We start from the raw sequence: 15,929 nt of genomic DNA, 5'->3' as shown, positions 1-15,929 counted from the left end.
CTAAGAGTAGCCTCAGATACAGCAAGAGCTCTTCTAACAGCAAAATCAAAAGGGATTTCCTGTTTCTTTACATTTCTAGTGTGCATTTTTGGGATACTGGGGACACTGTCTAACAGTATGGTAACAATAGGGAAAGCTCCTGATGATGTGATATTTCTCTATCATGCTACCAGTTAAATAAAGCAAATTCAGATACTTGGAGGTGGGAGGGTGAAAGGGTTTTTAAAAAAAAAAAAAAATAATAATACCTCTGTACCTATTGAAGTACCTATAACTGCAGCCTTGTGAGGTTTCATTGGCTTTCACAGAACCTTTATATAGCTGCAAATTTAGTTAATTTGAGAAACCGGAATTTAGATTTCACTGAATTAGGCACTCCATGCTGCAGCATTGTGAACTCGTGTTAACCTGCCACCTGCTGTGGAGAGCACCCTCATAAGTCATCTCTGTCTTGGGAATATGATGAAATTAAGGCTCACAAAGAGGACTCCCTGGCTTTCCTGATACAGTGTTTATTGGGATAAATCATAGTATTTTAATTACAGATAACTACAACAAAGTACCTTGGATTGGATTAGACTTAATGAATTGGCTTGGTGTAGAGCTAACTGCCTAGAATCCTGTGATACGATATTGTATATTGCATCCCATTGTGAGTGGGTGTGACAGTGATGGTGTGTACTCATCATTCTACACAAGCAAGCATAGTTCTTGTGTTTCACCAAAGGAGCTGGAGGCTTTATCTGGTATTTAAATTGTGTGTTTGAGCTTTTTGTCTGTTTTTCCTTGCATAGGTGAAAGCACTGGTCATCCTTTTTAGTTACCTTCACCATAAACAAAAGCATACTAATATACATGAGTGTATGTAGTACTTTTTTACTTGATGTATGCCTTTTTTCCCCCTCATTGCCAGATTTACAAGGGCCCGGACTGGTCATTCCGATACACAGGCCTCCAGCTGAACTGTGAATACCGATTCCGTGCGTGTGCCATTCGTCAGTGCCAAGAGGCCACAGGTCACCAGGACCTGGTGGGCCCCTACAGCACCCCAGTGCTATTCATCTCTCAGAGGACTGAACCACCGGCAAGCACCAACAAGGACACTGTGCAAACCACAAGGACACAATGGTCACAGAGTGACCAAGTGTGTGCTGCTGTCATCCTTGCACTTTTTGCTATCTTTTCCATTCTGATTGCTGTTATCATTCAGTACTTCGTCATAAAGTGAAGAAAAGAGATCTATTTTATAATGCTGCCCATTACATTTTACTTTCTCATAATCTAAAAGTAATTCTGTTCTCTTGCTTTTACAAAACCAGGCATTTAGCACCGGCATTGGGACTGATGCAAACTTTCTCAGCCACTTTAAAATGCTTACTTGTAGGTATAGGCTGACACATGTTATTAAAATGCAAGCCACAGAAATATAATCTTTTCTTTATATGCCTTCATGCAGTACAAACTCGATATGGGGCAGGCACGTAGTGTTTAATGGAAAGGGTTTGACCAGTAAATGCAAGTGTAAAGATGATTTCCTGGCCCACACTTCTAAGGGTTGCTAACATAACAGGGAAGAATGTGTAGATCGCATTTAAAACTTACACTAACAAACTTGTGCTGTACACAATATTAATCTGATGCTGTGAAAGCAATTTAGCGCTGTATTTCTACCTCCTCATTTGTCTTAATTATTTGGGAAGCAGGATTTATGCTGAAAAACAGAAGGGGCTTTTCTCAGGCAGCAAATAATAAACTGGATGGAAGAGTATGCATGAAGGAAGCTTCTTATCTGATAAATGTGGAGTTCTTCACTGCAAGTAGATGTTTTCGAAAGACTACAAGGAAATGGCACAAGTGGTTTATCTTACCCCCAGGATTTGATGTTTACTTACAAAAATGCCTCTTTTACTTCTTCTGAATATAGAAGGGAGAGTGTGAGAGACCTTCTTAGATTTGTTATTTAAATTGAAAAACACATCTCCAAAGCTGACCTTTGATTGGATGCAGTTAATACAGATGTCTGTGCCCTCTGATTTTGGCTAGTCAATAGAATTTTGAGATAAAATTCATTATTGAATTTTTGCTGTTTCCCCAACATTCACCTGCCATATCCACCAGAAATAAGCACTGCCTTTTTTTGTTTTGTTTCTATCTTTCTCTCTCTTTTTTTCCTTCCTTTCTTTCTTTCCTTCTCTATTTCTTTGGGGCACCAAATCGGAAGACGAAGTGTAGTAATTTGCACCAGAAAACTTAAAGCTGCTTTTTTCTTGAGATCCTAATGTTTAATGTAATGTCTCTTTGGATACTGTACCAAATTGTTGATTGCATGTAGTTAATGTTGCATTAGAGCACTTTGCAATTGCATAACTCATCAATGTTTTGTGAGCTTGCATTTGTGAGTTCTTGAATGACCAGACTGAATTTTAACAAGTATCCCATTGAACATCTGCTAGATGTCAATGATTGCCAGTGACACAAAGCTTGTAGTGAAACTATCTTTAAAAAAAAAATCCTTGTCTCATCACACTTATGTTATTTGTTATACACTTTGTAATTAGCTACTTTTAATTTATTTGAGTTACAAGATAGTGGATCATTACTGACTTCTAGTTGTGTTCAGTTTAGCATTTTTAATAGTATTAAACACTTCTGTCAGTCTTAATAATAATAAAAAAGGAACCTCTGTCTTGTGCTTTGAAGATCTCTGAAGAATTTCTCTTATATTAGAACGGGCATGTATTGTAATTGTTTATACGTCCAATGATCTGTGCTGTAGAATAATGTTGCTGAGTTTCGTTTTTTTTAAAGAAAAAAAAAAAAGAAGAAATGGCGAAGAACTTGGCCTCCATGTGGCGAGAATGACCTGTCTTTAAAATGTACTGTATGTTTACATTTTATTTCGAATTTGTCATTTGTACGTATAGGCTGATACCTTCCCGCAGGATACCGCGATAACTGATGTTTTCTAGAACCTTCTTAAAAGTGCCATGTTTGGCAGTGCAAATGAGGTTGCGTGTCACAGCCCAGAGATTTCTTACGGTTGAATGTCTAAAACGGTAAGATTTGTTACTGCAGGTAACCTGCAGTGACTTACGTTTTTCATAGTAAAATTCAAATGAGCTCCTATTTTTGATAGTCATTTAATAGTGTATTTGCCATTTGAGCCTCAGTGCATATTACTGCATTGAAGACAGTTTTTAATGTAATCTTAATTTTACCTCATATACTGTACATTCCAAAAATAAATAAATAAAAGAAAAAGAGAAACTCTAAAGTTTTTAAAACGCTATAGATACACTACCAAACATATCACTTTACGGTTGTACAACGTCGGGCTCCATGAAGACGAACCTGTATAGTCTGATAGAAAATACATAAAACGATGTAGCAAAGTACCTTTAAGAGTCTGTGGACAATAAAAGTACCTTCTTTTTCGCTGCTGGTGGTCAGTCCTGTGCGCGCACCGCCGCCGCCCCTCTCCCCTCCCTCCTTCCCTGCCTCCCCCAGTGCCCGCGGGGCGGGGCGGGGGCGCGGTACCTGCGCGGGCGGCGGGGCCGCGGGCGGGGCGGGGCCGGGCCGGGCGAAGGAGCGGCGCTGCCCCGGGCACGGCGCGGCCCCGGCCCGGCGGGATGCGGCGCGGCGGCGGGAACGGCAGCGAGGGCGAGCCCGAGTGGCCGTGGCCGTGGCCGCCCTGCGACGAGCGGCTGTGCCTGGCGCTGCCCATGTGGGTGCTCGTTCCCATCACGGCCGTCTGCCTCGGGCTCTTCGTGGTCGGCGTGGCGGGCAATGTCCTCACGGTGCTGGTCATCCGCAGCTACCGCGACATGAAGACGACCACCAACCTTTACCTGGGCAGCATGGCCGTCTCGGACCTGCTCATCCTCATGGGGCTGCCCTTCGACCTCTACCGCCTCTGGCGCTCCCGGCCCTGGATCTTCGGGCAGCTGCTGTGCCGCCTCTCGCACTACCTCAGTGAGGGCTGCACCTACTGCACCATCCTCCACATCACCGCCCTCACCGTGGAGCGCTACCTGGCCATCTGCTTCCCCCTCAAGGCCAAGGTGGTTGTCACCAAGCGCCGGGTGAAAGCCACCATCGGCATCCTTTGGGCTTTTGCCTTGCTCTCCGCCAGCCCCTTCTTCTTCCTGGTCGGCGTGGAGCAACCCGACAACCAGACTGACTTCAGCCGCGAGTGCAAGCCCACCCCGCAGGCGCTGCAGTCCGGCCTGCTGGCCACCATGTTCTGGGTCACCACCTGCTACTTCGTGCTGCCCGTCACCTGCCTCAGCGTCCTCTACGGCTTCATTGGCCGCGAGCTGTGGCGGAGCAACTCCCGCCTGCGGGGCCCCAGCTCGCTCCTCCGGGAGAAGGGGCACCGCCAGACAATCCGCATCTTGGGTGAGTCCCGCTACCATCCCCTCGGGCAATGGCTGGGGCAAGGACCGGGGCTGGGGCAAGGACCGGGACTGGGGGACGGTGGCAGGGCTGAAGCACCCGCAGCTCCCCTGCAGGATAGGGAGTAGCGCAGGGGGACATCCCAGCCACGCTGCCGAGCCCATCGGTACTCCCGGGAACTTCTACGGCAGGGATTTCACTCCCTCCCAACTGAGGCTTCATCCCCGTGGCTTTTGCACATCCAGCAGCACGACTGCCTTCCGTAGAAATGCCCATTTTCTGAATTTTACCTGACAGAGCCAAGTAAGTACAAGGTAGCCTGCAACTTCAGAAAAACTATGGTAACATCAGCAGTCTCTTCCAGTGGGCTGCATCACCTCTGCATAGAAAATTTCTGCTTCTGAAAAGCAAGTTCTTAGTGGTCATTTGTAGCTCTTCAAGAAGTAAATCCGCTGGTTGCCCGAGGAGGCTGAAAACCAGCAACTTAGCCCTTACGAGCTGTTTGGAGACAAATCCCATAATACCGAAGCACTTCCTACAGATGTAGGATGCTGATAATTTTTAGTTCATTTTCTTAGTCATACATTCAGTAACCCAGCATCAGACTCTGGAAAGTTAGAGATCGGAGTCTCCTCTGGGGCTTTAATGTTTGAAAGTAGTGACCAATCTGAAGGGAAAGAAAAAAGAAATCCAACTATTGACTAAGGAACATAAAACAAAATGCCCCAATTATTATTTTTGCCTACCTTTAGTGTAGTTTTTACATGTCACATGAGAGACTTTTACTGAGAGTGTAATCAGCTGGATGGAAATAACGTAGCACAGAGGAAAGAAACTAATAAGCCTGAGAGAATTTTGCCAACTTATTTGAGGACGGTACTTACACAGAAACAGGCATGAGGTTTTCCAACAGGAACACCCATATCCATGATTTCAGAACCCACTGAATGAGACCAGTGGCCCCTAATCTCAAAGATCCAGCAGCACTAGGTGTGTGTGGTGTTTTTCAGGTGTAGACTTTCTTTGGCTGCATCCCTTTTATTTAAGCTCTGAGAAACACGGAAGATGCTCTACAAATGATTGTTTGTTTTACTTTCGTGCATTTATAAACAAAAATAATTAAAAGTGTGGATACAGTAATACACTTATGTAATTGCTCCTCATCTACTCCTGCTGTGTTGCCATTTCCAAGAGGGTTTTTATTTGTTCTCTCCTGTGTTAAAATCCAGCACAGGACTAGGCAAACAGCTGAAGTGACTCAGGCTAGAGATCCATCTAGGCAAGTAGCTGTCTCCAGCAGTAATAATCTGGGGATGCATGAAAAAGCTTTAGTGGAAAAAAATCAATAGCCCAACTACACTGTGAAGTCTTTATGTTAGATACCATCCTACCACAATAGATTGAATTCTGTGGGAGCTTGGGTGACTGAGGTGCAGCCCGGGTCTTTTTTAGTGATGCATGCCAAGTTAAACAACTCTGCAGCAAATGGAGCTGCTGTGGAGCTTCCATAAAAACTCCTCATTCTGACTTCTGTTTTCCTATCTCATATGTGGCATTACAAACATAGCCAGGGGGAATTTCTGTAGTGCCTGATGTTATTATACAGATGTTACTCCACTGCTACTGTTCACATTTTTCTCAGCAGACCTCATCTCACAAATTAGCTTAAAATTTTACCAGTTACATTTTACAAGTCAGATTTGATGCTATTCTCATTTTCATGGTTTTCCAACAATTTATTGCTATTATTTCTATATATCATTTGTATCAGTTAGAAGAGCCTGCAAAATTAGCCATGTAAGATTTAGTTTACTGGATGGTTGAAAAGTTAACTCATCTTAACTGCCGCATGTGTTATTTTGTCTTATAGCTGTGGTGGTTCTGGCCTTTGTAATTTGCTGGTTGCCTTTCCACATTGGCAGGATCATATTTATAAACACCCGGGACATAAGGACGATGTTGTTCTCCCAGTACTTTAACATATTCGCCCTGCAGCTTTTCTACCTGAGCGCGTCCATCAACCCTGTCCTCTACAACCTCGTTTCGAAGAAATACAGGGCAGCAGTCTGCAAGCTGCTGCTGCCGCGCCGAGCTGCAAAAAGGGCTTTCACAGTAACAAAAGACGCTGGGGGCTACACAGAGACCAGCGGCAGCACAAGGAACGATTACACCACCACCTTCTGAGACTGCACCCCGCACTTCTTCAGGCATTCTTGCCTAAGGAAGGGAATGCCCTTCTCACGGCAGAGTCGCAAAAGGATGGACGTTTGTTAGGGCATGTGGTATTTCACAACTGTCTGTATTTTGGGATACCCGTATTTTTGATAACAAAGCAAGCAGGCACCATGAAGTAGGGAGAATGATGTGCAACTTGTGAAAGATGGTAAGTCAATAGGAAAAGCTGGAGTAAATTGCCAGTAAAACTATGGGTTTACTTTATTACATATTGTTCACTGCACGTGCTCTGCGCCATTTCCAGTATTTTCTAAAACTGTAACACCAAGGTCTGCAAAGGAGCACTTCTTGGGAGCTGTAATGGGTAAAACTCCAGGCACCCTTCACCCTTTTAAACGGTTTTTCTTGTAAACAAGGTTTTACAAAACACAGTCTCGCAAGGAGATGGATGCAAAAAAAAATCACCCAGCAACCTGAACAGCTCTTGAAAATGGTGTATGCTTTTATTGCCTGGTCTTGTAATCATGAAGGGGACTTTCCCGGGCAGTTTCACTCAATTCCCTTAGGAAAGCATCTGCTGCACACAGCAGTCTCTGGGCTTAACCCTTTTGGCCTGACCCATAGGATCAAATAAGGTCTTTTATTTATATGTTAGCAACCAATCCTCTGTAGTAGAACTTGAGATATCCCAGATCACTTCCTTAGGATAGATGAGCAGTGTTTGGTAAATGGTAGTGGTGTGTCTCCACTGCGTCACATTGTGCATTGTGTGTGCAAATAAACCAAGTTAACCCATCTTGCCACAAACAAGACCCATCACCGAATGTGCTGGACTATGCCCAGGACTTCATGCTGCATAATGCTGCACTGCAAGTCAAAAACTCACTCACTAATTCTGCTCCAAAAGGTTTTAATTGGAAACTTCAACTGTACAATTTAGGAAGGAGGCTATTTGTGAGGAAAAGCTAGAAGAAGCTGTTGCAGTGTTTTCTCTGGAGGATCTCTGCCTCTGTGCATTTTACTTGTTACTTTATTGGCTCTAGTGGGGTAAATCTGGACCAAAATTGATGATGTGGGATTGCACTTACAGGAGCATCACTGATGGTATGTCCATGCTTGCTGTTGGTTCTCTGTCAACTTCTCCTCCTTTCAGGCAGTTGTAGAGAGTGATACTGTCCCCTCTGAGTCTCCTTTTATATAGGCTGAGCACCCCATTTCCCTCAGCCACTCCTGAGTTGTGCTGTAGAACCTTAAACAGCTCCACTGCCCTTCTCTGGACACACTCCAGCACCTCCATGTCCTTCTTGTAGTGAGTGGCCCAGAACCAAACACTGGATTTGAGGTGCAGCTTCACCAGTGCTGAGTACAGGGGCACAATGCCTGCCCTCCTCCTGCTGGCACACTGTTGCTACCATTGGCCTTCTTGGCCACCTGGGCACACTTTGCCTCATGTCCAGCTGCTGTCAGCCAGCACCCCGGGTCATTTTCTGCTGGACCGTTTTGCAGCCACTCTTCTCTAAGCCTGTAGCGCTGCCTGGGGTTGTTGTGGCCAAAGTGCAGGACCCAGCACTCGGCCTTATTGAGCCTCATAGAACTGTTCTCAGCCCATCAATCCAGCCTGTCCAGATCAATTCTACAGAATTCAACAGCTAGCTCAGAGATCTCAGAGCAGCAGAGTTGAACCCAAGTCTTCTTCAAGTTTTAAAAATATGACCAGTTCTCCATTAGAGAGTCTGTGACTCTGAGTCACTGAATAAAATCTAAAAAATTCTAAAGACAGAAAAAGAATCTTTTATCTCACTGCATACACGTAACATTTTCTTTGTCTGTCAGCTTCATACTGGTGGAGAACAGTTGTCTGCAAGGCTTAGGTTAGGTTGCTTTTGTGGGGGGTGTCATTAAGATGTTCAGTTATCATAAAAGAACAGGTGTTATTTTTGGGGAGCTTGGATAAGTTGTTATGAACAGTAATCTTTGTAAATGTATGAAGACCAAGGAGAGAAAAAAAACTTTATCACATTGATATGTGGCCTTGGAGCTGCTTCTGCATGCCTGCAGTTTCCTGATAATGGCTTTTCCTTTATCAATTTCTGCTAAATTGCACTGAGAGTGAAATACTTGCTCATCAGAAACTTCCCCAAAAGAAACTGCATAGGTACCAAAAGCACAAGGTGAGTGGAGGAAGGAGGGAAATGCCCTGGTGGGATGCTGCCCTTGAACCCCTTTTCCTAGGGTGCACTTCCTGCCACAGACAGGCCTGGCACTGCTGTGCCCTGTGTGTGCAGGGTGTCCAAGGCAGGTGCCGCTCACCTGGGACTCCAGCCGCTGCTCCCAAGCTGCTCATGGAGTGACTCTTTCTGCATGGAGCTCCAGGCTTGGGCTGCTCCTGCCCATCCTCAGCTGCTGCAGCTGCAGCGAGCTTCTGCTCCTGCTGGCAGACTCCATGGAAATGGTCTGTTTTTCTGGGAAAGTCATTTGTATCCCTGTTAAAATGTATCCCCCTTGCATACTTAATAGAGTAACACAGGCAGCAAAATCACACCTGTGAGCTTGCAATGCCTTGTTGTTAAAGCTCTCTCCCCACTAGAACAAAGGCTTAGGAAATAGATGAACTTTGGGGTGTTTACTCAGAATTAACCAGGCCTGGCACTGCTGTCTCTGGCATTCAGTACTGGATTGTGTAAGCAGGGATGTTGTAAATAAAATAGCACTTCCCAGGAACTCTCAGTCCAGATGCAGGCAGGCTATCTCTAAGTATTTTGGAATTAGTTTCCATACCACGAAGGCTAAAAAATACAAGAGAAAATTGACTAGAAAGAGAGAGAAAATGGGGCAGGGGTGTAAAAGAAAAGCACAGAGACCAGATAATGAGAGAAGCGTGGTAAGATCGTCTCTTTATTAAAGCACACATGTAGTTATGTTGAAAATCACAGGAAAGAAAATCAGCGATTTGACAGAGCCCTGAGACTTACTAGAGTTGTGGTTGTGCTGAGGGAGAGCTGAACCCCAGGTTTGCCACCTGAAGCTTGAAAGAAACCTAAAACCATTCATATTCAAACATGTGAACAGGTTTTTCAGAACAGAGAGGAAAGAAATTCTTCCCACAAACCATAGTCGAAAGGCACAGCTTGGCCCTCAGCACTGGGGTGGCATTGGGGTATGCCCACTAGGAAGGAAGGAAAATAGAGAAAATAAGAAAAAGAGACAGAGAGAAGAAAGGAAAGGAAAGGAAAGGAAAGGAAAGGAAAGGAAAGGAAAGGAAAGGAAAGGAAAGGAAAGGAAAGGAAAGGAAAGGAAAGGAAAGGAAAGGAAAGGAAAGGAAAGGAAAGGAAAGGAAAGGAAAGGAAAGGAAAGGAAAGGAAAGGAAAGGAAAGGAAAGGAAAGGAAAGGAAAGGAAAGGAAAGGAAAGGAAAGGAAAGGAAAGGAAAGGAAAGGAAAGGAAGGAAAGGAAAGGAGAAAAGTCTTTAGAGAGATTTGGTGCATTTGGGTAAACGCAGACCTCTCAGGTTCAAAGCTGCTCTTGTACTTGCTGGAGTGATGCTGTCTCCAAGGGCCAGGTGCAGCTGGCTTGGCAAACAGAGAGGTGCAGGGACATGTTTCCTCCCCTTAAAATTCCATTTGTCACTGTACTTTCATCACTCCCACAGGAAACACAAAGCCTAAGGCCATCTCAGCAATCAAACAAAGGGTTTATACAAAGTAAGGGGAAAAACAAATAGGTATAAAAGGGCCCAAACTGTTCTGAATTAGCTAAACCAACAAACATGGTCTTGGCTTTGGATCAATCGAGTCTGATGGGAGCAAGCCCCAGCATCCCTGGGGTGCCACTTCCTATTTGACTCAGGAACAGGCTTAACATTACCAAAATAGGCCAAATCTATGATAAAATTAGTATACCCAAAATAAAATTATATTTCACTGCTTTGGGGAACTATTTACAAACTGGTTTACTGTTGCTATGTGCTCCTGGTCACCTGTGATGCTGCACTCGAGCTTTGGTGGGGATTTCCTGGAACTCAGAAGAAAATCAGGGGAAAACACTGCAAGTGGGGAAAAGGTTTGCATTTGAGGAGTTGGGGGGCAGACACAAAGTTTAACCACTTGTGCACTTGGTACCAGATGGTAAAAGATTTTCCCATCAGGCAAAGCACAGCATTTCCCACAGGCTCTAATCCAGTTGTTGCATTGTTGTTTACTGATGAGGCAGGCCTGGTGCTTCTCGTGACAAGGCAGACGAGGGCTTGCAACATCTGGGTGAATATCTAGGGACTAAGGATCTCTGGCGCCTGCCCAGACGTCACTGATGGGACCTCAAACTGAGCCTCAAAACACTGGGAAGCAAAAGCAATGCTGTCTTCTTCTCAGTGTCCCTACTGTGGGAACCCTCCGGTGACCCAAAATATTAAGGCTGATGTCATCCAGTTCTTGTATGGGCCAAACAAATTTCCAAGCATGCCACCAAGTCCTGAGATTTCCAGAGCATTTAAGAAAGCCAGTTTTGGACCAGAAAATGGCTGTCCAGGTTGGGAAGTACCTAACAGAGAGGAGGTTGGAATCTCTTCCTGCAGCAGCTCTGAGCAGCAACAATGCTTTGTTTTTCCGGGGCTGCATGCGTCCGAGAGCCGATGTCCTCAGTCCCCCATAGCCAGGATCAGAGGTGCCCTACACATCATTTCAGTCCCCTTCCCAGTAGCTGGGGGCTTCCAGGCTCCCTGGCATAGCAGAACTCTAAGGGTATATACCCAGGATGGGGGTGGCATATGCCCTGGGAGAGGACAGTGGGGCTGACAGCTCTGTCCTGCCTCTCACTTGCCTCATCTTCTCAGATCACCCCATTTGCATGCCACCCCTTTTCCAAGAAGGAGTCCCTGTTACTTCTATCTCTACTTTTGTACTTTGTCTTCCTTTTCCTACTGCGGAGCACAGATAATGCTGTCTGCTTTCCCTCCTTCTCCCTTTCCTTCTCCCAGCCAGAACTCACCAGAGGGATTCATTTATTTCTCTTTCAGAAGTTGCCTGTGACAAATATCCTGCCAAGGGGCTCATCCAGGCTGCCAGGGATTGGTGGGGAGCCAGATGCTTTGACCACAGTCTGTCCCCGTCAGCCATGAGCTCATGTTAAAGTTGTTTAAAGTTTTAACAGCGCCTCTGTGTGAGCTAGTTTAAAAAAAAAATATTAACCCTTAAGAAGGGCTGGGTCAATTTTTTCTCAAGATATGAAGGCCAAGTAAAGCTCTTGCACAGGTTCCATTGCTCCCCATAGCCCTTCATGGACACTGTCCTAGGGCCCACAGGCAAAAAGGCAGGGCAGGAGAGGAAATTCAGAGTGTTTTCCCTCAACCCCAGCATGTCCCCTGCATGCAACCAGGGATGTACCCACAAGGTCTCCTTCAGTCTGGGCTGAAGTCAGGTCCTAAACCTGAGACTCCATCAGATACCACTGTCCTTAGCAAAGAGCCCAAATTCAGGACAGTGAAGCAGCCTGAGATGCATCATCTGGAAATCACTAAAACCAGTATGAAGTGACAGGAATACAAGCCAGATGGGAGGGTGTATTTACCTGGAATGGAAGAACCACCACAATGTATTGTTGTAACATGAGGCACTCAAATCCCTGTGGAGGTTGGTGCAGTTGCTGTATCAGAGGTGACAGCTATCCTGGCCAGAGTAAGAGAGAAAAGGCAGCAAAAGAATGAAAGTAATAATTTTTCCCTTCTAAAACTTATTTAACATCATCCTGTGTGACAAGGAGCAGCATTTCAGCACAGCAAAAGTAAGTCAGTGCTCTCAGAGACTCAGCTGTGATGATGATCACAGAGCTCATGACAGTTCCATAAGACTGTTGTTGTATCAGGGGTATCCAAGCACAGCAGGACTCTGCAAGTGGGTTCAATCCCTACTTGGATCATTCACTTAAGGGTTAGACTCGATGATCCTTGTGGGTGCCTTCCAACTCTAAATACTTTGTGTAATTCTGCATAATGTTTCTGCATTCTGAAGCTCTGCAGAGGTTGCAAAACAATGTCAGGAAACCTTGAAAGCAACAAAAATGACCTGGTGTCTGCTATAAATCAAGGATACCAGCACTGCCTAGCTTGCAGCTAAACTGATTATAAAGGGAAGCACATGCCCAACCAATGTGTGGCTCCTGTGCAACAAATTTTCCCCATCTTAACAAGGAAATCAGTTCCCTAATTTGAATATAGGTCTGCTTTTTGTCTGTGGTGTACAAATACACCCCAAAGACAAGTTATGTTTTGAACGTGTGGAAGCACAAGCTGTCCACAACCGCAGAAGAAGAATGCAGAGAGAGGCTGAGTTTCCTCTTCTCCTGCAGCAGCTGATCACAGCATAGGGAACATTCTCTTATTCCAGGGTTTCAATTCTGTCAAGTCAGGCAGCATTCTCAGCCTGGACTTTATTTGAGGCTTGTAGACATTACATCTTTACAGACCAAGAGACTTCAGCAGAGTCTGCTGGACTGACCTGGGCAAGCTGTATCTGTGCCAGGGAATCAACTCATCCACTTGTCCATAGCCTTCTGCTCCTCTAGAGCAAGCTGTGAGCTAAGGCAGCAGAGACAAAGAAAGCTGCTCCCATAGAGTGGCAGGCCAATTTTCCTGCCTCTGAGAAGTTACCACAAAGATGCAGAAGGGACAGATGCAGAACACAGAAATGTTTGCTCCTTTCCATGCTGCCTGTTGTGAAGAGAGATCTCTCCTCAGAGCCTGGGGACAGGAAAGAAGCAGGGAAGGATGGACATGGCTGAAAATAGCCCTGGCTGAGACAAGCCTGGGACAAGCAAAGGAAAACATGGAAGAGCAGCAGGAGTTGGTCCCACGGAGTAGAACTCCCCTATCACACATATGGGATCCACCCAGATCCATTTCCTCCCCATATACTCTTCCCTCCTTATGTATTTTCCCTTCACTAACTAATTTGGTCTTCAGAGTCCATATTACAGATGTTGGTGAGGAACAACAGCTCATCATGAGCTTGTAACAGCCCGAGTCCTCACTTTCCTTTAGTTTCCTTCTTCTCAGACACCTCTTGTTGTGTGAAGTGCAGTGTGTGTGAGGAGTAATATGCCTCTATGTGGAAATGTCAAATGTATTACATTTTAGTCCGGGCTCTAGGAATACTGCATTTGTTTCTAAATACAGAAACAAAATTGTTTTCTTCCCTCCTTGTCACCAAAACATGGGACAAGGCTGTCAAAGGAAACACATGCCACTAAGAAAAAATTGACAGGTAATTTCTGTTACATAAAAGGAGAAATATCCAAATTAGACCATTTGACAGCATACATCACTGTATTACAACTCATGGTCGTCAAAAAAGACACTCTCCAAAGAAACTGCCTCTGTGGGCTTGCAGACTGGAAGAGCAGACATGGTGCTGGTTTTGGGCTGGGCAGTCTTTGGGATATTTACACAACAGAACCTCTAAAACCAAGCTTTATCACACAAGTGACAGGGAGCAAAATCCCACACCTGTGCTCAGGGAAGCTGGACTGTAATGAGTTTGGGTCACAGACCTACAGGGCAGGGTGGTGTGGAGTGACCAGGACCTCACACTCATGCTGAAGCCAGTGGAGCAAACTCAAAGTGGTCGCTGAGCTACAAAGGATCCTGATAGTGCTTAGTGCCATTTGGAAGGAACCCTGGTGCAGCCAAAGGACGTTCATCACCACCCCACAAAACACCTCTGCTGTGCCTCAGTGGCTGCTGTTTACCAGCAGGAGAGTGTTTTAGTCCAAGTATGTGTAGGTAACTGCAGAAACAAGCATTTCCAGGCTGTCTGCACAAACCTGGCTGTGCTTGGAGGAAGGAAGAGGCATCACTGGCTGCTTTCAGTGTCCAGTGAGGAAAAAGCTTCTCATAAAAAAAATTATCAGTGGTGCCATGAACCACCAACATGGCAGGACACCGAACTCCCCCTCACAAAGCAGGGATTGGGGCTTACAACTTCTCCAGCAGGAGACAGGCAGAGAATTTGCAAAACCCTTTTTCTGCTTCCATGACATAGAGTTGACAGATGCTGCCTTCACTGTTGTCAAACTGACTTTTACATGATTCCTAATATTGCTGTTTTTCAAAGCGGTGAAAAAGACACCAAGTGATAAAGACAGAGGCTCTTGGGCTCCTGCTCAGCATCACAGCCATCACAAATCATGCTCCTGCCACCACACACTCCAACTATTTCCCTTTCCACTGCACGTACTTCAGCATGCTGCTTTATAAAGCAAGCACATCTGTTCCAAGGTCATTTATACAAGGGGTGTTAAGAGATAAAAAGAGCACCTTGTTGTACTTGCTTAGTACTAACAAATATCAGATATTTCCTACATGAACTGATGGGCCTAGCTGTTAGAGATGCTTAACACCTCACAGATAAAACTTTCTAAGAGGGTTTGTTTTTAAATCCAGAAGGCAAGACAAAGGTCAAAGTAGGACTTCTACAGATGAATAAAGATCCAAACCCCCAAGAACAAGTACTATAAGTTCTTCTTACTAGTCTTTAAACAGATTAACATCTTCATTGTTTATCATTATACTCCAGCTAGAATTTTGAGGTAGGTGTGAAGTTATCTACCTTAAAAAAAACTGATGGTAGTGCAGGAAACCTGGATCCAGGATCTAAAACCTACAGTGCACAGACACAGAAAAAATATGATTTCACAATTATAAGCAGCACCATTTTGACTAAAATTTTGGTCTGAACCCCAAGTGCAGCTTATAATCAGGTGCGGCTTATATATGGACAAAGAACAAAAACTTGCTGTTTTAGTTTGGAGGACAGGTGTCTGCTGAGAAAGGCAGGAGCTTCTCTTTGAAATGGAGAATGTAAACCCCCTCCCTCCAAATTATTAGAATTTTGAAATCAAGGGGCTTTCAGGCAAAGATATGGGAATTAGGAATAACAGTTCTTTTCTAGGGAAATTAAAATAGAAATACAGTACTACAAAGAAACAAACTCCAAACCCTGACAAAGTCAGAGTACAACCTGACACCCCGTCAGGCAGGGTGTTGGCAGCAGTCCCATTAAATGGTGGCTGCATCCTCCTGCAGTGACAGATGTGGCTCAGTTGGAGCAGTGCTCCTGTACAAGGTGCAGTTTCCCTCCGGAGGTCCAGTGGCGATGTGGAGAAATCCGGTTTTCCTCTGGAGTCCAGTGGAGAAAAGGGCGCCCTTAGTGTCCCAAAACCTCTGTTTTTATCTTGGTAAGAAATGTTGGACTCTTCCCCCTGGCTGGAGCAACTTCCAATGGGATGCAGTAATTTTATCAGTCACGCAGTGGGACTCAATGGGCCATTAGCAGAAAATGACTCGCTGGGGGAAGGATGGGTTGTGAAAAGA

General features: G+C 45.0%; 2 protein-coding genes across 7 annotated transcripts in view; both read left to right on the top strand.

Annotated features, from left to right (window-relative positions):
- Positions 1-3,435, top strand: part of FNDC3A (fibronectin type III domain containing 3A) — a 118,302-nt gene extending 114,867 nt beyond the window's left edge. For all 6 annotated transcript variants that reach the window (XM_033052039.2, XM_033052038.1, XM_033052040.2 and 3 more), the window contains one exon: positions 914-3,435. In XM_033052039.2, the coding sequence (XP_032907930.1) occupies positions 914-1,228 (315 nt within the window). In that variant the 3' untranslated portion in view covers positions 1,229-3,435. The remainder of the gene's footprint in view (positions 1-913) is intronic.
- A 194-nt stretch (positions 3,436-3,629) lies between these two features.
- On the top strand, positions 3,630-6,666 carry MLNR (motilin receptor). The gene is made up of 2 exons (XM_033052049.2): positions 3,630-4,398; positions 6,266-6,666. The coding sequence occupies exons 1-2, from the start codon at positions 3,630-3,632 to the stop codon at positions 6,577-6,579; spliced, it is 1,083 nt and encodes a 360-aa protein (XP_032907940.1). The 3' UTR covers positions 6,580-6,666.
- The last annotated feature ends 9,263 nt before the right edge of the window (positions 6,667-15,929 follow it).

The sequence above is a fragment of the Catharus ustulatus genome, chromosome 2 (genome assembly GCF_009819885.2).
Source record: "Catharus ustulatus isolate bCatUst1 chromosome 2, bCatUst1.pri.v2, whole genome shotgun sequence".
In the NCBI taxonomy this organism is placed as follows: Eukaryota; Metazoa; Chordata; class Aves; order Passeriformes; family Turdidae; genus Catharus; species Catharus ustulatus.
This window is presented reverse-complemented; position numbering and strand designations above follow the sequence as displayed.

What these genes read in the sequence shown, in the direction of transcription:
- MLNR (XM_033052049.2), top strand. Translation starts at nt 3,630, where the DNA reads ATGCGGCGCGGCGGCGGGAACGGCAGCGAGGGCGAGCCCGAGTGGCCG. An exon ending in CCAGACAATCCGCATCTTGG is followed by an intron (nt 4,399 to 6,265) that starts GTGAGTCCCGCT and finishes TTTGTCTTATAG; the next exon opens with CTGTGGTGGTTCTGGCCTTT.